Source organism: Bombina bombina, chromosome 12 (genome assembly GCF_027579735.1).
Source record: "Bombina bombina isolate aBomBom1 chromosome 12, aBomBom1.pri, whole genome shotgun sequence".
In the NCBI taxonomy this organism is placed as follows: Eukaryota; Metazoa; Chordata; class Amphibia; order Anura; family Bombinatoridae; genus Bombina; species Bombina bombina.
The window spans coordinates 142,395,224-142,422,063 of NC_069510.1; the positions used below are offsets into that span (position 1 = coordinate 142,395,224).

Consider the following 26,840-nt stretch of genomic DNA (forward strand, 5'->3'; position numbering starts at 1 on the left):
GTTTTTTTTTATTTCACAGGTAAGTTTTTATTTATTTTAAGGTAGTTAGTATATTGTAACTTTAATTTAAAGTAAGGGGGTGTTAGGTTTAGAGGTTAATAGTTTAATTTTGTCACGGATATCGGACCAACAAGGCTACCCCCCCCCCCTACTATTTGGCTAACTCCTTTTTACTTCAGATTTAACCCTTTCATAGCTTACGGGATCTCCCAGACTCTTGCTATCTGTTGTTTTGCTTTGTCAGGAAAGAGCTGAACTCTGACCGGGAAAACCCTTCTCGGCTGTCCGGGCCCCAGGAACTGCCGGTCAGCCATATCACCCCGGACACCCACTAACTTTTACACCAGGTTGCTCCAGGAGCCCTTTGCACCAGAGCTCCGCTCTTTTGGGGATTGGTAGCCCCTAGGAAGGACCAGAGGTGGGGTGATCACCCCCACATCCATATCTTTACAAGGCTGTAACTCCGGTACCCAGTAGCAGGGGACCGGAGGGCTTTCCAATGACACCCTGGAAGTGCCGCAACTCCTCTGGGATCACCCCGAAACCGTGAACGTTAGGAAAGGCAAAGCAGGGTCTATAAAGATGTCATTAAAACTGTGGCCCAAAAATTTAAACAGGCACGGCCTGTGGACCATCATCATACGAAAGTATAGAATTTATCATGTAAGCATAAATTTCTTTCGTAAACTTTATGATGGTCCACAGTCCTCCATAACATATGAGATAAATACCCAAGTCGATAGACTTTTCATGCCAAAAGCGGCTTGCTAAAAAGCAAAACTTCAAAGCGATACAACTCTGTATGCAGATAAGGCATTTATGCAGATTTGCAAATCACAATGTTGTTAATTGCTCTTGAAAAAAGAGCTGTAATGCTCTTAGAAAGATGACCTTCCAATTGTCAAGAAAGTCTTGAATCCCTTCTTATGAGTTAAGAGGCAAACACTACCTTAGTAGCTTTCTGCCCCTTAATAGATTTAGAAGTGAAAAAATAAACTAGTAGTTTAGCTGAAATCTATAGTTGCTTGGAGACAGAACTTCAAAACACTTACTATAATCAGATTATGTAATATCCACTACCTAGAGTTAGCAGGATCTGATCACAATGAAGGAACAACAATCTCTTGCTTGGTATTTTTCTTTTGGAAGAAAATCATATTTATTACAAAGTATAGCATACACCTTGTGATAGTGAGAAATGAGAATCACAAACAAGGTTAAAGGGATACTGAACCCATTTTTTAATTTCATGATTCAGACAGAGCATGCATTTTTCAGCAACTTTCTAATTTACTCCAATTATTAATTTTTTTTATTCTCTTGTATCTTTATTTGAAAAGGCAGAAATGTAAGCTTATGAGCCAGCCATCATCGGTTTAGCACTTGGGTAGAGCTTGCTGTGTGGTGGCTTAATGTAGCTACCAATCAGCAAACGCTATCCATGGTGCTGAACCAAAATAGGCACGGCTCCTATGCTTAGATTCCTGGTTTGTTCAAATAAAGATACCAAGAGAATGAAGAAAAGCTGATAACAGGAGTAAATTAGAAAGTGGCTTACAATTGCATGCTCTATATGAATACCGAAAGAAAAAATTTGGGTTCAGTATCCCTTTATGTTTAAGAGATTGCTAAAAGAAAGAGTACTTTTTTAGTTAATAGCCAACAGAAGAACCTTGTAATATATAAAAAAAAAGTAAGTTAAAATTCCTGGGTGGACAAATAGATTCCATCTGTGGCTTAATTCTAACAAACACCTGAACAAAAGTCTAAACCTCAGGAAGTTTAGCTAATTTCCTATCAAAAAGAGATAAGGCAGAAAATAGTGGACAAAGCCTTGACCGGGGCATCCAGAAAACTGAAAGATTCTAGGAATTTTCAAGGATACCAAGATACTAACTCTACGCCATTAAATTAGAGATTTTAGATCTTGAAAGAAAAGAGAACCTTGAGACAACAGAGTCTGTCTTAGAGGAAAAGAATTATGGAAAGCAAAAAGACATTTGCACTAGGACTGCATACCAAGTCCTGCGGTTCAAGGCTGGAGCAACTAATATTAAAAATGATGACTCCTGTTTGATCCAAGAAGACTTTTGGAATAAAAACAAAGGAAACTAGTATGCTAGATGACAGTCCCATGGTGACTAATATCTGAACCTAGGATCTTTTCATATTGCACAATATCTTGGAAGTGTCAGATTTAAGTGAGAGGCCATAAGAAATACGTCCTGTAAGACCATTGGATCAATAAGCGATCAAAAATGTCCTATGGAAAGACCACTCTAATGAATGGACCGATTGACTGCTGAAATGATCCACCTCCCAGTTGTTCACACATGACATTGTGATAGCCAATAGGGATCTATAATTCCTCTCTGTCAAAAACAGAGTAATAGACACTCCCTGCATAGCCAGAGGACTGCACTTAACCCCTGTGATAACTTATGTAGGACACCACCATGATGTTGTCCGACTGGAAACGGATAAACTTCCCTCCTTCAAAAGAGGCCAGGGCTGACTAGCCTTAAGATCGCTCAAAATTCTAGAATGCTGATTGCTAACCTTGCCTCAGGGTTATACCAAACTCCTTGCAATCTTCGAGAAATCCAGACCACCTCCTAGCCTGAGACACCAGAGTTTGTCGATAAAATAGACCAAGACTAATGAAGGAAGGATGTCCCGAGAGACAGAGACATATTTTGTGTCTTTAAGAAAAAGATTGACTGATGGAGAAAGCCAAAGCAATCTATGTGTCAAATGTAGATAATTCATTAACTACTAATGTAGCACAGTGAATAAAGGGGTCTCGAGTGAAGAGGGGGTTAAATAAACTGCGACTGAAGCAGCATCCAAAAGACACACTGCCTCCATGCACTGAGCTACCAATGGATGGAGATCATTGTAGGAAGAGACACACCCTCTGAATCTTAATAATGCAAAATTCCGTCAGGAAAATAGATGCATAAGGACTGAGTCTATTATGACTCCTGTAAATGCTACCCTCATAGCAGGATATATGAGCTATAGGTACATTAATACTCCAACTATTGTCTTGAAAGACAGAGGTTTGAGAGTAAAATCAACAGCTATTAACTGAAACTTGCACTAGATATCAGCCAGATAAGGATAAACGGAAATGTACTGATTCTGATTCTGGGTAACAGTGTATCCCACACAGAGTGGCAAATTGTCACAGTTTTGCAGATATACAAAACCTCAGGAATTAAAAATAATCCCTATGTAGTCAAAAACCGAACCTTGATTAAGGGAAAAAGACCTTTTGGCCAATCAGAGAGACTCTGCTTCAAAGAGAGCAAAAGTACTCGATCTCTTGAAGGGTAAGAGAATCAGTCCAGATATCTGAACAATTTTCAGGGTAGAACCTGAAATGTAGAAACATATACATAAGTTTAAACAAAGTTTAAAAATCCATACATGACATAAACATCAGATGTAGTATACATGTACCTACTTAATTATTTGCACATATAATATTATTTAGCCTTCCTGACTAAAGTAGCAGCACATATAGACACACAGGTACAACTTAGATACTTGTAAATCCATGTCCAGAGTAAGCAGAGACTGTATATACTTACAAAGTAAATATACAATGTGCATAGTTAATGAAGATATTCATAATAAATGTATGTGCATACATATAAATCACAAATACAATTGAGTAAAAGAAACCCATAAAACTTAACTCTAAAAAATCTCTAAATATAGTGAAAATATTCATGACCAAAGTACAGTATCTCCATGAAAGAAACTTAGTGCATATAAATTACACATAACATAGGTATATAAGATATACCAATAGATCTTATCCGTAAAGGATCTCAACTGTTGCAAACTGCAACAGGAAATAAACATGCAGAGTACCATTAATGAAAGGTATGTAATGCCCTGCATCCAGAGACACAGGTGTTCTGAATATGTAAAAAGTATTATTTGTTTGACAGAATAGTGTACAGCATCTGCATGATGCAACAGTATAAAAATGCAGACTGACATAAACTGTTATCCCTAGCAATGATGGGAGTGCAATGCTTAATTGAATTATGAATAAGTATTAATATCTCAGATAGTTATAATAAATGGCAATGACACCATATGTTATATAATTGCACATATTATAATAAATTGGGTACACTTCAGATCGCATAATAATGTGCTATAGTGTACAGCTGCCTAAGGTCTTTATAAAAATAAAATAAAAACTTCAGAGAAGATGTTATCAATTCTGAACCTTAGGTTATCAGCACAATAAATATTTTGCACATTTACCTCAGACAACTGAGTAAAAACCCCAGATGTACGCTTACTTAGTTTGGGGACAGCCTTAAAGGGACACTGAAACCAATTTTTTTTTTCTTTCATGATTCAGATAGAGCATGCAATTTTAAGCAACTTTCTAATTTACTGCTATTATCAATTTTTCTTCGTTCTCTTGCTATCTGTATTTGAAAAAGAAGGCATCTAAGCTAAAGAGCCAGCCAATTTTTGGTTCGACGCTGGACAGCACTTGTTTATTGGTGGGTGAATTTATCCACCAATTAGAAAGAACAACCCAGGTTGCTCACCAAAAATGGTCCGGCATCTAAACTTACATTATTGCTTTTCAAATAAAGATACCAAGAGAATGAAGAAAAGTTGATAATAGGAGTAAATTAGAAAGTTGCTTTGCATGCTCTATCTGAATCACTAAAGAAAAAAATTGGGTTCAGTGTCCCTTTAAAACAAACAGTCACTATTTTATATATTTTATTTTTAGCTTCAGGGGTAGAAACAGTAGTTTTCCCAATGAGTGTCAAGTAGTTTTCCCAATGAGTGTCAAGGATTATTCCCTCTGAACATTAGACTGTTGCTTCTGATAAGTATGCATATGTATAGAGGGATATCTGTAACTGACTCCTCTAAGGAAATATCAGTGAGGACAGAAAATGTTTGTTCCCAGTTTGAACTTAAATAACAGTATACAATGAAACTTTATATAATAAACATTACAGATAAAACCTGGTAGAGAGCACTATACACTATAGCAATACTCCCTCAGACACTTATACAATCTCCCAATGTAATCAGCTTTATAGCCCCAAGAAATAAGAAGATGTCCTAACTACCCCCTGGCAGAAACTATATGGTTACTCACCCCTTTCTTGGGTTTGGCAGGCAATGAAAATCTGATTAGAATCTGTTTAGAAGTAGGCCTCAACAGTTGTAGCTGAAATCTAGTCACAGAGGCTCTGGATTGAGAAAGAAAGGCCCAGAAACAATGAGGGAGTGGAGCTACAGCCAGGAGTAAATCTGGAGTCTTTGTATAATGAAAAAAAAACACTTCTGGTTGTTTGAGAATAAAAAAAGATTGCACCAATCATATAAATCCTGTTAAAATGTGTTCCCCAGCCTAACAGGAGCCTGCGCTACTGAGCTGCATCATGCACTAAGCTATTGTCGGTTCTCTTAAGGGGCCATACACATAATTCTTAAACGTGCTCCAATAAAAAAAACTAAAGCTGCCAGAGGGTTAAACGTTTCAGAGGCTTTTTTAATAATGTTCCCAAACCAAGTAGAACTGTTAGGGATATGAAATGGAGAAAAAATGGTGTCATGAGGGGAGCAGGTGAAGTCCCCTGGATATGCTGTACCTGTGTCAGAGTACCTACAAATAACCTCTGGGCTGTGTCTGTGCTGTGTAAAGCACACTGGCTTACCAGGCTTGTCAATGATAATGCATCTGCAGCTGTATCCAGTAGAGAGCCCTTCTAGTGCACGTATTGAGTACCGCAGAGGATTGCAGTAGGAAATACCGGAGTCCACCAGGAGGTTAGGGACAAGTCACTGCAACACCTGAGGGTAGTTATTAAGTCCCATTAGGGCAATGCTGTGTACATAACAGGGTATTCCTGGGTCCCTGTATTGTTCAGCTGCTGTGAAGAGTTTTTTTCTTTCTTCTTTGTACATGATAATTCTCAGGGACTTTGGTTCTCACATAGGTCTGAGCCCCCAATTTGTAATCCATAAGCAAGTAGCTGGAACAACCTTTCATCTCAACCATCTTCTATGACGCCAAGAACAAAACTAAGAGATGTAATGTATTTTTTAATGTGTTTTGTGACACTTTTTTGTTTTGCAAAACAATTAACCAGAGCTCATTCTAGCGTAAATCCCGATTGCACTGAAGTGATCATGTTTACTTTAAACTTGTTATATGAGCAGAAAACCCAACGCATGCAAACACCCGCAATATACCTCATCGCTTGTATGTAACTGTTAGTGCTCCACTTGTAATAATGGCCTTTAATTTATTGTGAATTAATGCACTAAAAAATGCAATGCATAATATAACATTCCATCAAGTGCACAAAGAGAAGAGCTTACAATATGGTCGACAAATCTGTTTAAAATTTAGGAGCCTGTAAGAATATTTAAGAGCCGGATATATTTTTAGGAGCCAGACAGTGGTATTTGTAAATATATCTATGGAGAATAACCCAAAAAGTGGCTACCAGTGGCTACCTGCCTCCTGGGTTTGTCAAACCCTGGCTTACATGATAACCATAGTGCCTGAGAAAGAACTTGTAACAGCAGAGCCTTAAAGCTAGGGTTACATTCCATGTTGGAAACATAATACAGAATGAAAAATATGGAATGGTATGGAAATGGGAGAAGTGTTATATCCACCTGAAATTACAGTATATAGTTTAAGGCTTGACTGCTCAACTACATAAAAAAATGTGCAGTGTACATCTCTCCCAATCCTGATTTGTAGCGCAAAGTGAGAATCTATTTCATTATGTACCATTTTATAAAAATATAGTCCATTACTAGCAGTAATCTATTAAATATATAATCTACTGCTATCTCTTAAAAACACAAAAGTGGTTGCAAAAAAAAAAAAATAAGATTAAAGGTTAGAGAAAGGTTGCCAACTTATTTTTTTAATAATGCTTCATTTGATGATATTCTTAAAATAGATTAACTTCTTTTTCACTCCACCTTAATTCCCATAAAGACTAAAGTTACATGCAAATCTGGCCTGTTTCATTGCTAGTAAGGCCCAACACTGTGCCTCCAGATTTGAAAGCAAACCGTCTACTAGACAAAATGAGCAGGCACAGGTCATATGCATGTGCATGCAGCTATCTCCACAGGATGTACAAAGATGGATGGGAATATAATTAATTTATTTTAGCATTATCTAGTGAAGAAATTATTTTGTTAACATGAATTAATGCTTACTTTTTTTTTTCTTTCTTTCTTTTAAACTGCTCACCTCCATTTGAATGTGTCCTATAACTTCTTATACTATATGTGTTCACAAGAAGTTCAGCTTCATTTGTATAGTTGCAATTATAAAAAAATCATAAATTTGCAGCACCATTTTTGTAAGGGGACAATTTAAAATATCTGTAAACACACATGGAGCATCAGGAATTAAAGGAATACTAAAGTCAAAATTAAACTTTCAGGGGGGCGGAGCCAACTACCATAGAAGCAGGACGCACAACTCAAGAGCTCCTAACATTTACCTTGATTCCACTAAATTTTATCGCTGATAAATACCCCTCTTTGTCCCTATATTGGAGATTTATGTTGCAGACTACCCTCTGAGCACAGGTGGAGGAACACTACAGCGTTATACACCTTAACTTTTTCACCTCTAGCCCTTTACTTTTCTGGTGTGCCGTGTGCATGAAAATATGGCTGCGCTCCTTTTATCTCAATTGCAGGATCTACTGGTTAAGCACAACAACTCTCTTTTGGAAGCAGTAGCTGAGGCTTTTAGACCTTCCATTATTCATACTACCACTCCGACTGGTCTAACTGTTCAGGAGACGAAGGACATAGCAGATCTAACTACCATCACCCAGCAGCCGCCATCTTTAATATCCACACCGAGATCTCTCCCATTGTCCTGCACTAAATATGAGCCTGAGAGGCGGGAAGCTGACAGAGGGCTACACTCTATGTTAACACCACAAGAACCGCTGCTGGACACGCTTTATAGCAGTATAAAGAGGTCACAGATAATAGAAGTTCAGTGCGGTATGACTACTGGAACAGCCCAGCTTGAAGCGCTAGAACCAAAGTCGTCTCTCTGTGAAAATAGGAGGAAGAAGCCACGTAAAGATTCAAGCCGAGCTTGCAGGTACTTCAGCCTTGCGGCTGATCTAAATTCCATTACAGACTCACCTACTACCCGCATCCCACTATACCTCTCCGGGAGCTACACAAATGTGGACAGTGACTCTGACACTTCTCCCAGGCCTTCCCCGACGTCATATCAGCTTTTGCTTGCCTTAGCGACTGCCATGACAGCTCCACCGCAGCCTCATATGACATTCTATATACTCTTTTCCCTCCTAAGAGGCTGGGATCCCGGTGGCGACCTGGAACTCAAAGATGCAGAGTGTAATGATTTCTGTTCACACTGTTTTTATTTTCGATCGTGCAGCTTCTCATCTACAGCTCTTTCAAACAGCTTTTCTCCACAGGATTGCATTACCGTTTAGACTATAGTAATTCAAGGAGCAATATATGACTTGATTATTGTATGGTTTATACATGTGCAGAGCATTACTTATAGCACGCTCATAATATAATTTATGCCGCATTCATTTACAGCGCATTATTTCTAAGCTCTCCATCATGAGTTAATGTTATACCTTGCTCTATACATGACTTTCTATTTTCCTATTATGTTTGCTAAATAATCTTAAGGGTCACAAGCCATTATGGGCCTGCATTCTCCTATTCACCTCATAAGAAGATCTCTTGTATTGCACATTTAGGGCTATTCAAATTAACATGCCGAGGCCACACCTTTTGATCCCAGCATGATTGGGTACACTATATATCAAAGTTTCCTCCTGTCTAGCTCAACTATGCTTTATTTATGCCAACTAAATTGTTTTATGGGATGTCCAGGATGTCTATATACTGTGTCATACTGTGTCATATTATACCTACAGGCTTCTTATTGTTTGCACCCACTGTGAGCTGGCAGAGTTCTGATATTTTGTTGCATGGGTTTCCCAACTCTACAAGCTCTCATACTACATGTATACTCAATGCACCTAGGTGCCATTTGTGTGTGTGACTTCTCGCCGCCAGCGACCGAGGCGGCGGGATGTTATATTATGGATATAGCTTGTTAACACAATACAGCCCACAGCGCATAAGCAATGTTTCAGCTCTTTATTGTTCACTAAGTTGTTTTGTTCCCAACATTATATCTGCAGTTGTTATATGATCCCGACAAACTCTGATAGTTTTACGGTTACCCATACTATCACATATCTTTAGGAGTGCTTTAATCACACTGTCAGTTATAGCCTTTTCTATGTCCTGATCCCAGCTAACTAGGTTGTCCTACCTTCTGGAGCAGGCTGGTCCTGCACTCACATTTAATTGTGCAATGTCTCCCCTCTATAATTATTGTGAGTACTCTTTGGCTCTTCCTACGGGTTCCATATTAAATTCCTAGGTCTTAGAATATGGAATATAGCTTTCATGTATGCCCAATTAGACCCTCCCCATTGCTATAAAGTCCTATTTTATCGCAAAAGATATACCGCTCACCAAGATGCAGAGCCCTATTATACTGTTTCTCCCAATTCAGCGTCCTCATCATAAGTATTACAAGGTGCTTATCACACTTCAAATAACCACCTCCCCCCCCCCCCTCACCACTATCTTATAATGTACCTCCTAGGAAGGGAGGACTAACTACGCGGTCTTTCTAACCAGTACCGCAACCTACCCCATCTATTTTTTATGTTTTTATGTGCAGCTTTTCACTCTACCATAAAATTGACTCTTTCCCTCCTACCCAGTCAAGCGAAACTGTTAAGCTTTATTTACAAATTGAGTTACAAGTTATAAGTTTAGTATTTTCAATTTCAACACACTACACATATATTGCAAAAATTTGTTTTGCTGGGTTATAAAAATGAAAATAAGGAAGACACATGATGACCACTCGCTACTTACAAATAGTGAAATATATGCCATAACTATTGTTTATATTTGACTTACTTTGAGAATTTTGAATATATTTTATTGGCAAGTTTGTGTATTATAAACATTCCTACAGATCTAGCTTATGTATATTTTTACATTCTTGTATATTCCTATGTGTATATGGCTTCGCAATATTATACATGTAACCTTATTGCTTTTTCTTTGTCTTCAATAAAAAGAATATTTAAAAAAAAAAAAAAAAAAAAATTAAACTTTCAGGGTTCAGATAGAGCACACCATTTTTAAAAACTTTTCATTTCACTTGTATTATCTAAATGTGCCAAATCTTTTTATATGCACGCTTTGAGGCACCAGCTCCTACTAACCATGTGCTAGAATTCACAGAATAACATAATTTATGTAAGAACTTACATGATAAATTCATTTCTTTCATATTGGCAAGAGTCCATGAGCTAGTGACGTATGGGATATACAATCCTACCAGGAGGGGCAAAGTTTCCCAAACCTCGAAATGCCTATAAATACACCCCTCACCACACCCACAATTCAGTTTAACGAATAGCCAAGCAGTGGGGTGATAAAGTAAGGAGTAGAAAGCATCAACAAAGGAAATTTGGAAATAATTGTGCTTTATACAAAACATCATAACCACCATAAAAAGGGTGGGCCTCATGGACTCTTGCCAATATGAAAGAAATTAATTTATCAGGTAAGTTCTTACATAAATTATGTTTTCTTTCATGTAATTGGCAAGAGCCCATGAACTAGTGACGTATGGGATAGCAATACCCAAGATATGGATCTCCACTCAAGAGTCACTAGAGAGGGAGGGAATAAAATAAAAACAGCCATTTTCCGATGAAAAAATTAATCCACAACCCAAAAAAATAAGTTTATTTCCATAATTGAAAGAAAAAAACTTAAATCAAAAGCAGAAGAATCAAACTGAAACAGCTGCCTGAAGAACTTTTCTACCAAAAACTGCTTCCGAAGAAGCAAATACATCAAAACGGTAGAATTTAGTAAATGTATGCAAAGAGACCCAAGTTGCCGCTTTGCAAATCTGATCAACTGAAGCTTCATTCTTAAAAGCCCACGAAGTGGAGACTGATATAGTAGAATGAGCTGTAATTCTCTGAGGCGGGGCCTGACCCGACTACAAATAAGCTTGATGAATCAAAAGTTTCAACCAAGAAGCCAAGGAAATAGCAGATGCCTTCTGACCTTTCCTAGGACCAGGAAATAAAACAAATAGACTGGAAGTCTTCCTGAAATCTTTAGTAGCTACCACATAATATTTCAAAGCTCTTACCACATCCAAAGAATGTAAGGATCTTTCCAAAGAATTCTTTGGATTAGGACACAAGGAAGGGACAATAATTTCTCTACTAATGTTGTTAGAATTCACAACCTTAGGTAAAAATTGAAAAGAAGTCCGCAAAACTGCCTTATCCTGATGAAAAATCAGAAAAGGAGACTCACAAGAAAGAGCAGATAGCTCAGAAACTCTTCTAGCAGAAGAGATGGCCAAAGGAACAACACTTTCCAAGAAAGTAGTTTAATGTCCAAAGAATGCATAGGTTCAAATGGAGAAGCCTGTAAAGCTTTCAGAACCAAATTAAGACTCCAAGGAGGAGAAATTAATTTAATAACAGGCTTAATACGAACTAAAGCCTGTACAAAACAGTGTATATCAGGAAGTATAGCAATCTTTCTGTGAAATAAAACAGAAAGAGCGGAGATTTGTCCTTTCAAGGAACTTGCAGACAAAACCTTTATCCAAACCATCCTGAAGAAACTGTAAAATTCTAGGAATTCTAAAAGAATGCCAGGAGAATTTATGAGAACACCATGAAATGTAAGTCTTCCAAACTCCATAATAAATCTTTCTAGAGACAGATTTACAATCTTGTAACATAGTATTAATCACTGAGTCAGAGAAACCTCTATGACTTAGTACTAAGCGTTCAATTTCCATACCTTCAAATTTAATGATTTGAGATTATGATGGAAAAACGGACCTTGAGATAGTAGGTCTGCCCGTAACGGAAGTGGCCAAGGCGGGCAACTGGACATCCGAACCAGATCCGCATACCAAAACCTGTGTGGCCATGCTGGAGCCACCAGCAACACAAATTATTGTTCCATGATGATTTTGGAGATCCCTCTTGGAAGGAGAACTAGAGGCGGGAAAATGTAAGCAGGATGATAACACCAAGGAAGTGTCAGCGCATCCACTGCTTCCACCTGAACATCCCTGGACCTGGACAGGTATCTGGGAAGTTTCTTGTTTAGATGAGAGGCCATGAGATCTATCTCTGGAAGACCCCACATCTGAATAATCTGAGAAAACACATCTGGATGGAGAGACCACTCCCCTGGATGTAAAGTCTGGCGGCTGAGATAATCCGCCTCACAATTGTCTACACCTGGGATATGCACCGCAGTGATTAGACAGGAGCTGGATTCCGCCCAAGTAAGTATCCAAGATACTTCTTTCATAGCTTGGGGACTGTGAGTCCCACCCTGATGACTGACATATGCCACTGTTGTGATATTGACTGTCTAAAAACAAATGAACGGTTATCTCTTTAACAGAGGCCAAAACTGAAGAGCTCTGAGAAGTTCTAAAATATTTATTGGTAATCTCGCCTCTTGAGATTTCCAAACCCCTTGTGCTGTCAGAGATCCCCAAACAGCTCCCCAACCTGAAAGACTTGCATCTGTTGTGATCACAGTCCAGGTTGGTCGAACAAAAGAAGCCCCTTGAACTAAACGATGGTGATCTATCCACCATGTCAGAGAGTGTTGTACATTGGGATTTAAGGATATTAATTGTGATATCTTTGTATAATCCCTGCAACATTGATTCAGCATACAAAGCTGTAGAGGTCTCATGTGAAAATGAGCAAAGAGGATTGCATCCGATGCTGCAGTCATGAGACCTAAAACTTCCATGCACATAGCCACTGAAAGGAATGACTGAGACTGAAGGTGCCGGCAGGCTGCAACCAATTTTAAACGTCTCTTGTCTGTTAGAGACAGAGTCATGGACAGTGAATCTATCTGGAAGCCTAAAAAGGTGACCCTTGTCTGAGGAATCAAGAAACTTTTTGGTAAATTGATCCTCCAACCATGAAGAAGAAACAACACTAGTTGATTTGTGTGAGATTCTGCAGTACGTAAAGACTGAGCTAGTACCAAGATATCGTCCAAATAAGGAAACACCGCAATACCCTGTTCTCTGATTACAGAGAGTAGGGCACCCAGAACCTTCGAAAAGATTCTTGGAGCTGTTGCTAGGCCAAATGGAAGAGCAACAAATTGGTAATGCTTGTTTAGAAAAGAGAATCTCAGAAACTGATAATGTTCTGGATGAATCGGAATATGAAGGTATGCATCCTATTGTGGACATATAATGTCCTCGCTGAACAAAAAGCAGAATAGTCCTTATAGTCACCATCTTGAAAGTTGGTACTCTTACATAACGATTCAAAATTTTCAGATCCAGAACTGGTCTGAATAAATTTTCCTTCTTTGGGACAATGAATAGATTTGAATAAAACCCCAAACCTTGTTCCTGAAGAGGAACTGGCATGATTACCCCTGAAGACTCCAGGTCTAAAACACACTTAAGGAAAGCCTGAGCTTTTACTGGATTTGCTGGGATACGTGAGAGAAAAAATCTTCTCACAGGAGGTCTTACTCTGAATCCTATTCGATACGCTTGAGAGACAATGCTCTGAATCCATTGATGTTGGGCAGATTTTATCCAAATATCCTTGAAAAACCTTAATCTGCCCCCTACCAGCTGAGCTGGAATGAGGGCCGCACCTTCATGCGGACTTAGGGGCTGACTTTGGTTTCCTAAATGGCTTGGATTTATTCCAATTTGAGGAAGGCTTCCAATTGGCAGCAGACTCCTTGGGGGGAGGATTGAGTTTTTGTTCCTTATTCTGACGAAAGGAACGAAAACGGTTAGAAGCCTTAGATTTACCCTTAGGTTTTTTATCCTGAGGCAGAAAAACTCCCTTTCCCCCAGTGACAGTTGAAATAATAGAATCCAACTGAGAATCAAATAAATTATTACCTTGGAAAGAGATAGTAATCTAGATTTAGATGTCATATAAGCATTCCAAGATTTAAGCCACAAAGCTCTTCTAGCTAATATAGCTAAAGACATGGATCTAACATCAATTTTGATAATATCAAAAATGGCATCACAAATAAAATGATTAGCATATTGCAGTAAGCGAATAATGCTAGATAAGTCAGAATCCAATTCCTGTTGCACTAAATTCTCCAACCAGAAAGTTGATGCAGCCGCAACATCAGCCAAAGAAATTGCAGGTCTAAGAAGATGACCTGAATATAAATAGGCCTTCCTTAGATAAGATTCAAGCTTCCTATCTAAAGGATCCTTAAAGGAAGTACTATCTTCCATAGGAATAGTGGTACGTTTAGCAAGAGTAGAAATAGCGCCATCAACTTTGGGGATTTTTTCCCAAAACTCTATAGATTTTGCTGGTAAAGGATACAATTTTTTAAACCTTGAAGAAAGAATAAAAGAAGTACCTGACTTATTCCATTCCTTAGAAATCATATCAGAAATAGCCTCAGAAATAGGAAAAACCCCTGGAGAAACCAGAGGAGGTTTAAAAACAGCATTTAAACGTTTATTAAACTGAACGTCAAGAGGACTGGTTACCTCAATATCCAAAGTAATTAACACTACTTTTAATAAAGAACGCATATACTCTATTTTAAATAAATAAGTAGATTTGTCAGTGTCAATGCCTGAGGAAGGATCTTCTGTATCAGATAGATCTTCATCAGAAGAGGATAAATTATTATGTTGTTGGTCATTTAAAATTTCATCAACTAAATGAGAAGTTTTAAAAGACCTTTTACGTTTATTAGAAGGTGGAAATGCAGACAAAGCCTTCAAGATAGAATCAGAAACAAATTCTTTAAAATTTACAGGTATATCATGCACATTAGAAGTTGAAGGAACTGCAACTGGCAATGTACTATTACTGATGGATACACTATCTGCATGTAAAAGTTTATCATGACAACTATTACAAATGACATTCGGCAAAATAATTTCTACAATTTTACAACAAATGCACTTAGCTTTGGTAGAACCGATGTCAGGCAGCAATGTTCCAGCAGAAACTTCTGAGGCAGGATCAGATTGAGACATCTTGTAAAATGTAAGAGAAAAAACAACATATAAAGCAAAATTATCTATTTCTTATATGACAGTTTCAGGACTGGGAAAAAATGCAAATAGCATAGCCCTCTGATAGAGAAAAAAGCAAGAGGCAAACATCAATGGGGTATTGAAATAATGAAAAAGTTTGGTGCCAAGTATGACGCACAACGTAACGTAAACTTTTTTGGCGCCAAAAATAACCGGAAATGACACACTTGCGTCACTAATGACGCAACCGTGTGAAAGGTCTCGGCGTCAAGTAGGAAATTACAAAGTTGCGTCATAGACGTATTTTTCCGTGCCAAAAATATTTTCGCGCCAAGAATGACGCAATAAAGTTTAGCATTTGACGCACCCACGGGCCTAATACCGCCCGCAATTTGCAAGAAGTAGTCAATTGAAAAAAGACTAAACCCCAGGTAAGAAAAAATTTCTTTAAAAGATGTTTATATTTCCCAAATATGAAACTGACAGTCTGCAGAAGGAAATACATGAACCTGACTCATGGCAAATATAAGTACAATACATATATTTAAAACTTTATATAAATGCATAAAGTGACAAACCATAGCTGAGGTGTCTTAAGTAATAAAAAACATACTTACCAAAAGACACCCATCCACATATAGCAGATAGCCAAACCAGTACTAAAACAGTTATCAGTGGAGGTAATGGTAAATTGAGAGTATATTGTCGATCTGAAAAGGGAGGTAGGAGATGAATCTCTACGACCGATAACAGAGAACCTATGAAATAGACCCCCATTAGGGAAATCATCGTATTCAATAAGTGATACTCCCTTCACGTCCCTCTGACATTCGCTGTACTCTGAGAGGAATCGGGCTTCAACAATGCTGAGAAGCGCATATCAACGTAGAAATCTTAGCACAAAATTACTTCACCACCTCCATAGGAGGCAAAGTTTGTAAAACTGAATTGTGGGTGTGGTGAGTGGTGTATTTATAGGCATTTTGAGGTTTGGGAAACTTTGCCCCTCCTGGTAGGATTATATATCCCATACGTCACTAGCTCATGGACTCTTGCCAATTACATGAAAGAAATACATATGTGCATTTTGTGATTGGCTGATGGCTGTCACATGATGCAGGGGGAGGAGAATTTAACTAACTTTAAAATTTATCAGAGAAAAAAAAATCTGCCACTCATTTAAAATTCAAACTAAGTAGTTTTGCATTGTCATTTTATTATGCATGTGTTGATTATGCAATGTTACTGTGTTTAATGGTCCTTTAACTCTTGCCAAGTGTGCATGTACTTTCAAAAGTACTTTAAAAATTCCTTACAACTACATTTAAAGCCTGTTTTATTTTATTACAAAATACTAAGTGGGAAAAAAGTGTCTTGTTTATAGTAAGAATAACCTTTCTGAATTTAATGTGTAATGAGATTTTTTTTCTCTCTTTAATATAAACTATGAGTATATAAATTACTCCTTCAAGCTTTACAAATAAAGAACAAAGGTTACATTATAAATTGTTTGAATAAATAAGTTATTTATTCTGGATGAGGGAGTGATGAAACATTAAATTATAAAGCTTTATATAGTTACTGGCAGGTCATGAAGAAAAGTTCACCTTTCATAAAAATGTCCATCAATGGGTGGAAACCATTCCAATGTGAGAGAGGTAGCGGTCCGTTCTACAATTTGAGGAGCGACAGCTACTGGTGCCGGTTTAGCGTAGGGTTGCCAGTTCTGATACACCAAATCGAGGTAGCAGTGCATTCTGGCAACCTGATTGAGTGTGAAAGAGTTTGTGCAGTCATCATCTGAAAGGAAAGCATGAGAAGTGTTCAGAGGATTGTGATGACACAGCTAGCCTAGCCTTGTGTACCTGAAGCAAGAGAGCTGCAGGTTCTAAAACACTTACAAGTTATTGGTCTGTGAACAAAGTTAGTTCAGTCATCACTTTTCTAAAGGAAACAAAATCAAAAACATACCGCCTCCTCTCAGAGAATGGGAGGTGCATTTTACGTCTTATACCAAGAATGGTAGAGTTAACATAAAAACAGTCATATAGTAGTTAACTAGGTCAAGCTACCCCTTTATGACAATAAATGTTATTTCTGAGTTAAACTACTACAGGAGTCTCCACTTCCTGTCAGCACAAGCATACAAAGTTGTACATCTGCTGAAGAACTTAACATTAGATATTAATTCATTTTGGTCTGACTACTCAATCCAAATGATTACAGTGTACACTACACAAAAAAAGGACGAATATGTACAACTACAGTGCTTCTGTAGCTACCAGTCCATTACCAGGAGTCATGTCACTAAAGCTGAATATCTTTGTCATTAGCTTCACAGCTGCATTCCAGGATTTCCTCAATTATTGATGGGCTTTATCTGAATGTCCTATAAAAAGCTATACGTATTTGCTAAGAAGGACAGGCAGCACTTAAAAAAGCCTTTAATAGCCATCATAAAGTAGGAATTAAAGGGAAAGACCCCTCAGGAAAATAGGTTATGAGAGTGAGCTGTTTGATGAAATGGGACACAAACAGTAAAGGATATATCAGGATAACTATACAGTAAATATTCAAAAGATGGAGAACAAAAGTTTACCTGCTGAAATTTTTATTTGTTATCTTTAACATTTTTATATTACTAAAAATATCTATTTAATACTTTTGGTCTGTGTAGTAAACAAACTAGAAGTATCTAGACTAATGATGGAGTGAGCAGTGTGTGACCAAAGAGATGTGTATGGTGAAAGATAAATTTGTACAGAAATTTAATGATAATGATTTAAGTGGCCAGTATTTTTGTAAAGATTTTACTGGACAGCTTGCTAAAATACTGGACTGTCCGGATGCTAACTAGACACCTGACAACCCTAGCAGTGAGTGTGACCTGTGAAAACTGCACACAAATGTGCTGGGTTATGCAATTGTGGACATCCACCACAAGTTTAAATGATTATGCATCACTTCCGATCCACCAAGAACTTAATACATAAAATTGAATATTACTGCATATTAAGTTAATGGATGCATTAGAGATTAATTTAATTAACAAATAAAATATGATTGCAGGAATATTATGTTCATGATTAAAATGGTTAGGACTTTTATTTTAAAAATACAACAAAATGATATGTAAGGGTTAATTAAACACTATAGATTGAGCTTGTTAGATGACCACAAAATTGCAATCAAACAGACAAGACAGTCATCAGCAAAAGGTGATACTTTTGTTTCATAAGTTCTCTCTTCCCATTTCATTAGAGCACTGGTTTTCAAACCTATCCTCAGGCCTCCCCAACAGGCCAGGTTTTCAGGATTACCTTGGATGAGAGGAGATAAAATAACCACGTTTACTAATCAGCTGATTATTTCACCTGTGCTCCATTTCAGAGATCCTCAAAATGTGGCCTGTTAGGGAAGCCTGAGGAAAGGTGCATTAGAGCAAACTCATTCAAACAAATGCACTTCAATCATCAGATTAGATAACTGTCATAAAAATTTTCTGTTGAGAATAATAATTGCACTTACCAAATATAAAAAGATTAGAAGTTAAATATCAGTGAATTCAAAATAATTACACAAATCATCTAATATGGAGACTTCCGGTGGGCGGGCTAAAGGATAGCAGCAAGAGTTTGGAGCTTCATGCAAAGTGTGAACTGTTAAAAGAGCCCTTACTTTTATTTGCAGGAGCCCAAAATCGGTCTGACACCGAAGCCCACTAAACACTGAAGCGCTAGGTAGGCGCCATCCACCCCTAGCCCTGTGCACCCAGCAACTTTGCTGCAGTGCCTGTACTCTCTAAAGACATCTGTGGGATTGTCAGGATTTGGGAGGAGGCATTGGAAAAGTGCCGCCATTACAGCTACAAGAGGAACGCTTCTTCCTCCAGCCCGGCACAATTACCGCAAGAAGGAATAACGGTCAGACATAAGGGACACGTCTGAAGGTATACATATCTAACCTACCACTCTATCTATGAGACTGATAGACCGGCCTTCTCCAGACTGAAGACATCACACAGTGAGTGGCGCAACGGGAACTCTTTGGCGTGAAAACTGTGGGCACCATCTTAGTTGTTTGTGCAGCCATCAGATAAGCTAGTGGGGTGCTGTTGCACTCTGACCCGTAAAATGATCTACGGATTATCATAGGGCCCTCATATTCTAAAAGGAGCAGTAAGGTATACAATACATACGCTTGCTGAGCGTCCTTACACTTCTCCAAAGTTAAACGGCCACCACCTTTTAACAAGGACATATACGGTGTATTTATCTAAGTTAGTCCTGTGAAATCAAGGAAATTATTGTCAGCCATAATCACTTTTTACTATTGGTGAGATAGCCCTTAGAAAACACAGCATTGTGCTCTACTTATTAACCCAGCTTTGTACATCCTATCTTTTGGCACAATTACAGAACTCAAAATAAGGCTGCATGGTTGTCCCCTGCTAACTCCGGAAATCTTAAGGACAAAGGAGCGACACAAGATACAACCTATAGAGCCAACTCCTTTGCTAGGAAAGACATTGAGACTGTCAGTATTAAAATGAAGGATCTGATATGAACTGTGCATAAAGCCTAAAGTTTAAACATATACGCTGGGTTGATATATTATGTCTCTAGTATCTGAGTGACTAATTCCAACTGTATATTGGTGTTTCATACTGCTTTATTTTGAAACAGGAAGCAGGAAAGCCTAGTTTGACATTGCATAATCTGGTTCTTGATAATAGTTTGAGGACACCTTAGAACTGTTTAGCCTTTTTAACTGTATCAGAGTTGTGGGGGTGTAATGTTCATTGTTTTATGGTGCATGGAGAAGTACTTAACAACTAGCCCAATGACAAGCCACAGTAAAAATACAGAACGCAGGCTTAAATCTGGGATTGATGCAACAAATCAAGGTTCTAGTACAGAGGTTATGCTAGAAATAAACTCCCTAGATACACATCCTATAGTAAAACAAATTTCTATGCTTTTCATGCCGAAAATAGATAATTTACAAAGAGGAGTAGATACCCTCACTGATGATGTTAAGCAATTCTCCACACGAGTTGCAGAGGCAGAGAATAGAATATCAAATTTAGTGGATACAAACGCCTCAAATGTAAATAAAGTTGAAAACTTAGAAAAGCAGGCATCGGCCTTAAAACAAAAATTAGATGATCTGGAAAACAGATCAAGACACAACAATGTGCGTATTTTGGGTCTGCCTGAGACGGTAAAACAGTCTGATATTTTGAAATTTGTTGAAAATACCTTGCCCTCTTTGTTAAACATTTCTACAGCAGATTTTGATGGCAGTGTTGAAAGGGCGCATAGAGTAGGGCCGGATAGGGTAGGTGCAGGAAACATGTCCCAACCTTGCACAATAATGATCACATTTTTACATTTCCAAACCAAAATTTCCATATTGAGGGCATACAGAAAGTTAGAAACACTGACTTATGATAACATAAGATTACTCCTCTTCCAAGACTTTTCTGTTGATCTCATGAAGCATCGCAGGGAATTCTCGCCCCTATGCTCCAAACTCAGCAGGGAGGGTAGACAGGCCTTCCTTTTGTACCTTGCAAGGCTCAAGGGGCGCCAAAGTTTTTGATACACCAATGGCAGCTAAGGATTACCTGGAAAAAAAGAGGAACCCCTCCAGGTAGCCCTGTGCATGGGCTGCCGAGAGGAGAGGAGGGTTGATAAGTTAGACTAATCAGCAGCCCAGATTTACTCTAACACCTGAATGAAGATATCAGCCTTTATGGCTAAGAAAGGTTTTATACCGGGCTATGTAGGACTACAGAGCATTGCTATAGGTTTTATAGGTTTTATTTTTTATATATTTATGCCTGTTAGGGCTATGGACGTGGCAGTTAAAAGTTAAACCCTTGGTAACACTATGCCCCACTAGATTGCTTTATCACTCCTACTACATAAATACTGTTTCAATAGAGTAAAAAAATGTATGGGGGTGTAAGGAGGACAAAGCTGAGATGCCCAGCTGAGAACTTTTTGTTGTTGTTATATGGAGATGTTAATAACACGTTATTTAGGTTACCTAGATAGGATTCAATTGGTATAGTATTGTGCGGAAATGTTTGCTCAAGGACATGGTAAAATATGTTTCTCAAATGCATCACAAGAGTTAGATGTTCCAGGAAAAATTGAAAATATGAAAAATCAGTTATGTCTTCTCGTTTAGACAGGGAACACATGCAGTAACTTAAAGGGACAGACTAGGCCAAAATAAACTTTCATGATTCAGATAGGGCATGCAATTTTAAACAATTTTCCAATTTACTTTTATCACCAATTTTGCTTTGTTCTCTTGGTATTCTTAGTTGAAAGCTTAACCTAGGAGGTTCATATGCTAATTTCTTAGACCTTGAAGGCCACCTATTTTCAGAATGCATTTTAAGTTTTTCACCACTAGAGGGTGTTAGCTCATGTGTTTCAAATAGATAACACTGTGCTCGTGCACGTGAAGTTATCTGGGTGCAGGCACTGATTGGCTAAACTGCAAGTCTGTCAAAAGAACTGAAATAAAGGGGCAGTTTGCAGAGGCTTAGATACAAGATAATTACAGAGGTTAAAAGTATATTAATATAACTGTGTTGGTTATGGAAAACTGCGGAATGGGTAATAAAGGGATTATCTGTCTTTTAAAACAATAACAATTCTGGTGTAGACTGTCCCTTTAATATATTTCTGTTTAGGTTATTTAGTTAGGATTCACTTGATATGGTAGTACAAGGAACTGTTTATTGCACTTTGTGGTAATGCTTTTGATTTCATTATGGTCAGAGAACTAGGTGATCTACAACAAACTGACAATGTGAAATATTATTTATACCTTCTCGGCCTGATAACAAAAAACCGCAATATTTTAATTTGTCTCTTTCATGTTTATGTTTCTCAGTCTGATTGGCAGGACTCAGGTTCAGGTTTTTGAGTATTTTTCTTTGTTCGTGGAGAAGCTGGAAATCCTGGTCAACAAGGCAAAATGTAAGCAATACATATTTTTTTTCTCTCTCCCTCCTCCTTTCCCTCCATGTCTTTTTTGGCGGGTACTCCCCCCTGTCTGCAGTTCTACCCCCCTTTTTCAAAGATGGAACTCCATCCACGACACCCCACACACATGCAGGCACACATCTACATGCAGGCACACATCTATATTAAGTCTCATACCTACATTTTACCTTTAATCTTTAGACTTGGAATGTAGGGGGAATTCATTCTCCCATTAAAAGAAAAACGATTCTCGGGGGGCGGAGCCTATGGCCTAACAGTGCAGATGTGCAGAGACAGAGCTCTGCTTGAAATAAGTAGATTACTATTATTTCTACACCTAAAATACCACAAATAATCTCCCACATTCCCTGAGGTAGTTGAGGGGGGACCCCCAAAACTTTACAGCATCCGATTTTGAAGAAAAACAAAGGTACCTCGATAGGCCTCACAGGAGTACCGGAGGCATCCACAGGAAATACAGCGGCTGCGGCCTATATCGGAACTCGCGACCGGCGGAGGCCAGAGTTTTAAAAGCAGTAAGCCTCAAGATAGTTTGACCGGGGGTGCCTGTACATAGAAAGCCCAGGATAAGACACAGGGCGAGCAGCGGTCTACTTCAGGACAGATCCTAATTGGAAAAGACCCTTAGAAAAGTCCCCTGATAAAGGCTGTGAGTATTATTGAACTCTGATTCACACCAAGGGCAGCCCATTTTCAGACTGCTAGAACCTGCTTATAAATAATCTCATGATTTTTGCAGGCCGCTTCCTATGAAAAGTGGCATAGAGCACTCAGTACTTTTCTCCCTGCTCCTGGCTTGGGGCTTAAAGAGGCGCAAACAGCAGCCATTTTCCTTCACCATAAATGGGCTTTTGTGATCTTTATTTCTCTGCCAATACAGACTTTGCTGTTTTACACAATCTGGTCATATAAACATATAACCCCTACAGCATCCGTTCATATACTCCATATACTACCTCATAAGAAAACTACAACTAGCATGCAGGGGTAGAAGGGCCTGTGACTATGTGCCCTCCTCTAGTTAGTCGCTTCTACTATAACCCAGGATGAGATCCAGTTATTACATTTCTTCTCTCCATCCTCTTATTCTCTAATTGCCTTGCTCAGGTTAAGAATAGTACTTTTTTCAGCAAGCAATGTCTCAATCTCTAAAGAATAAAAGTAAGTCAACAACCAGGTCTAGGAACTCTGTAGCTGACCATTTTAAGCCTAAGGACCTGACTGCTTCTAGAGGTGCTATATCGCCACACTCCTGTCAAGAGGGATCTGATAGTCCTAATTCACCTTTGTCCCATCAGCAAGAAGAAGAGATGTCTAGGTCAGACATTGTTGATACTTTAACCAAGTGGTTGAATGACCTACAGGATAATCTGACATCTACTATCAAATTCTCAGTGGCGGATCTTAAAAAGGACTTAGCAGAAATGGGAGAGAAGACTGAAGCACTTGAACGCAAACAGGAAGACCTCGCTATTGAGCAACAAAAACAGAATTTATGCTTACCTGATAAATTACTTTCTCCAACGGTGTGTCCGGTCCACGGCGTCATCCTTACTTGTGGGATATTCTCTTCCCCAACAGGAAATGGCAAAGAGTCCCAGCAAAGCTGGCCATATAGTCCCTCCTAGGCTCCGCCCACCCCAGTCATTCGACCGACGGACAGGAGGAAATATATATAGGAGAAACCATATGGTACCGTGGTGACTGTAGTTAGAGAAAATAATTCATCAGACCTGATTAAAAAACCAGGGCGGGCCGTGGACCGGACACACCGTTGGAGAAAGTAATTTATCAGGTGTGTCCGGTCCACGGCGTCATCCTTACTTGTGGGAACCAATACCAAAGCTTTAGGACACGGATGAAGGGAGGGAGCAAATCAGGTTACCTAAACGGAAGGCACCACAGCTTGCAAAACCTTTCTCCCAAAAATAGCCTCCAAAGAAGCAAAAGTATCAAATTTGTAAAATTTGGCAAAAGTGTGCAGTGAAGACCAAGTCGCTGCCTTACATATCTGGTCAACAGAAGCCTCGTTCTTGAAGGCCCATGTGGAAGCCACAGCCCTAGTGGAGTGAGCTGTGATTCTTTCAGGAGGCTGCCGTCCGGCAGACTCATAAGCCAATCGGATAATGCTTTTAAGCCAAAAGGAAAGAGAGGTAGCAGTCGCTTTTTGACCTCTCCTTTTACCAGAATAAACAACAAACAAGGAAGATGTTTGTCTGAAATCTTTAGTAGCCTCTAAATAGAACTTTAGAGCACGGACAACGTCCAAATTGTGTAACAAACGTTCCTTCTTTGAAACTGGATTCGGACACAAAGAAGGTACAACTATCTCCTGGTTAATATTTTTGTTAGAAACAACTTTCGGAAGAAAACCAGGCTTAGTACGCAAAACCACCTTATCTGCATGGAACACCAGATAGGGCGGAGAACACTGCAGAGCAGATAACTCTGAAACTCTTCTAGCAGAAGAAATAGCAACCAAAAACAAAACTTTCCAAGATAGTAACTTAATATCTATGGAATGTAAAGGCTCAAACGGAACCCCTTGAAGAACTGAAAGAACTAGATTTAGACTCCAGGGAGGAGTCAAAGGTCTGTAAACAGGCTTGATCCTAACCAGAGCCTGAACAAATGCTTGAACATCTGGCACGGCTGCCAGTCTTTTGTGAAGTAAAACAGATAAAGCAGAGATCTGTCCCTTTAGAGAACTTGCAGATAATCCTTTCTCCAAACCTTCTTGTAGAAAGGATAGAATCTTAGGAATTTTTATCTTGTTCCATGGGAATCCTTTGGATTCACACCAACAGATATATTTTTTCCATATTTTATGGTAAATTTTTCTAGTTACAGGCTTTCTAGCCTGAATCAGAGTATCTATTACAGAATCTGAAAACCCACGCTTTGATAAAATCAAGCGTTCAATCTCCAAGCCGTCAGTTGGAGGGAAACCAGATTCGGATGTTCGAATGGACCCTGAACAAGAAGGTCCTGTCTCAAAGGTAGCTTCCATGGTGGAGCCGATGACATATTCACCAGGTCTGCATACCAAGTCCTGCGTGGCCACGCAGGAGCTATCAAGATCACCGAGGCCCTCTCCTGATTGATCCTGGCTACCAGCCTGGGAATGAGAGGAAACGGTGGGAATACATAAGCTAGGTTGAAGGTCCAAGGTGCTACTAGTGCATCTACTAGAGTCGCCTTGGGATCCCTGGATCTGGACCCGTAGCAAGGAACCTTGAAGTTCTGACGAGACGCCATCAGATCCATGTCTGGAATGCCCCATAATTGAGTTATTTGGGCAAAGATTTCCGGATGGAGTTCCCACTCCCCCGGATGGAATGTCTGACGACTCAGAAAATCCGCTTCCCAATTTTCCACTCCTGGGATGTGGATCGCAGACAAGTGGCAGGAGTGATCCTCCGCCCATTGAATTATTTTGGTCACTTCTTTCATCGCCAGGGAACTCCTTGTTCCCCCCTGATGATTGATATATGCAACGGTCGTCATGTTGTCTGATTGAAACCTTATGAATTTGGCCTTTGCTAGTTGAGGCCAAGCTCTGAGAGCATTGAATATCGCTCTCAGTTCCAGAATGTTTATCGGGAGAAGAGACTCTTCCCGAGACCATAGACCCTGAGCTTTCAGGGATTCCCAGACCGCGCCCCAGCCCACTAGACTGGCGTCGGTCGTGACAATGACCCACTCTGGTCTGCGGAAGCTCATTCCCTGGGACAGATTGTCCAGGGTCAGCCACCAACGGAGTGAATCTCTGGTCTTTTGATCTACTTGAATCATCGGAGACAAGTCTGTTTAATCCCCATTCCACTGTCTGAGCATGCACAGTTGTAATGGTCTTAGATGAATTCGTGCAAAAGGAACTATGTCCATTGTTGCAACCATCAATCCTATTACTTCCATGCACTGCGCTATGGAAGGACGAGGAACAGAATGAAGTACTTGACAAGAGCTTAGAAGTTTTGATTTTCTGACCTCTGTCAGAAAAATCCTCATTTCTAAGGAATCTATTATTGTTCCCAAGAAGGGAACTCTTGTTGACGGGGACAGAGAACTTTTTTCTTTGTTCACCTTCCATCCGTGAGATCTGAGAAAGGCTAGGACGATGTCCGTATGAGCCTTTGCTTTTGACAGGGACGACGCTTGAATTAGGATGTCGTCCAAGTAAGGTACTACTGCAATGCCCCTTGGTCTTAGAACCGCTAGAAGGGACCCTAGTACCTTTGTGAAAATCCTTGGAGCAGTGGCTAATCCGAATGGAAGTGCCACAAACTGGTAATGCTTGTCCAGAAAAGCGAACCTTAGGAACTGATGATGTTCCTTGTGGATAGGAATATGTAGGTACGCATCCTTTAAATCCACGGTAGTCATAAATTGACTTTCCTGGATGGTGGGTAGGATCGTTCGAATAGTTTCCCTTTTGAACGATGGTACCCTGAGAAATTTGTTTAGGATCTTCAAATCCAAAATTGGTCTAAATGTTCCCTCTTTTTTGGGAACTACGAACAGATTGGAATAAAATCCCATTCCTTGTTCTCTTATTGGAACTGGATGTATCACTCCCATCTTTAACAGGTCTTCTACACAATGTAAGAATGCCTGTC

At 39.1% G+C, this 26,840-nt stretch overlaps 1 protein-coding gene across 1 annotated transcript in view; it reads right to left on the minus strand.

The window, feature by feature from the left end:
- PAPPA (pappalysin 1) overlaps positions 1 to 26,840 on the minus strand; it is a 1,503,354-nt gene that overhangs the window by 1,118,407 nt on the left and 358,107 nt on the right. Inside the window, exon 5 of the mRNA XM_053695762.1 lies at positions 16,801 to 16,993. Within this exon, the coding sequence (XP_053551737.1) occupies positions 16,801 to 16,993 (193 nt within the window). The remainder of the gene's footprint in view (positions 1 to 16,800; positions 16,994 to 26,840) is intronic.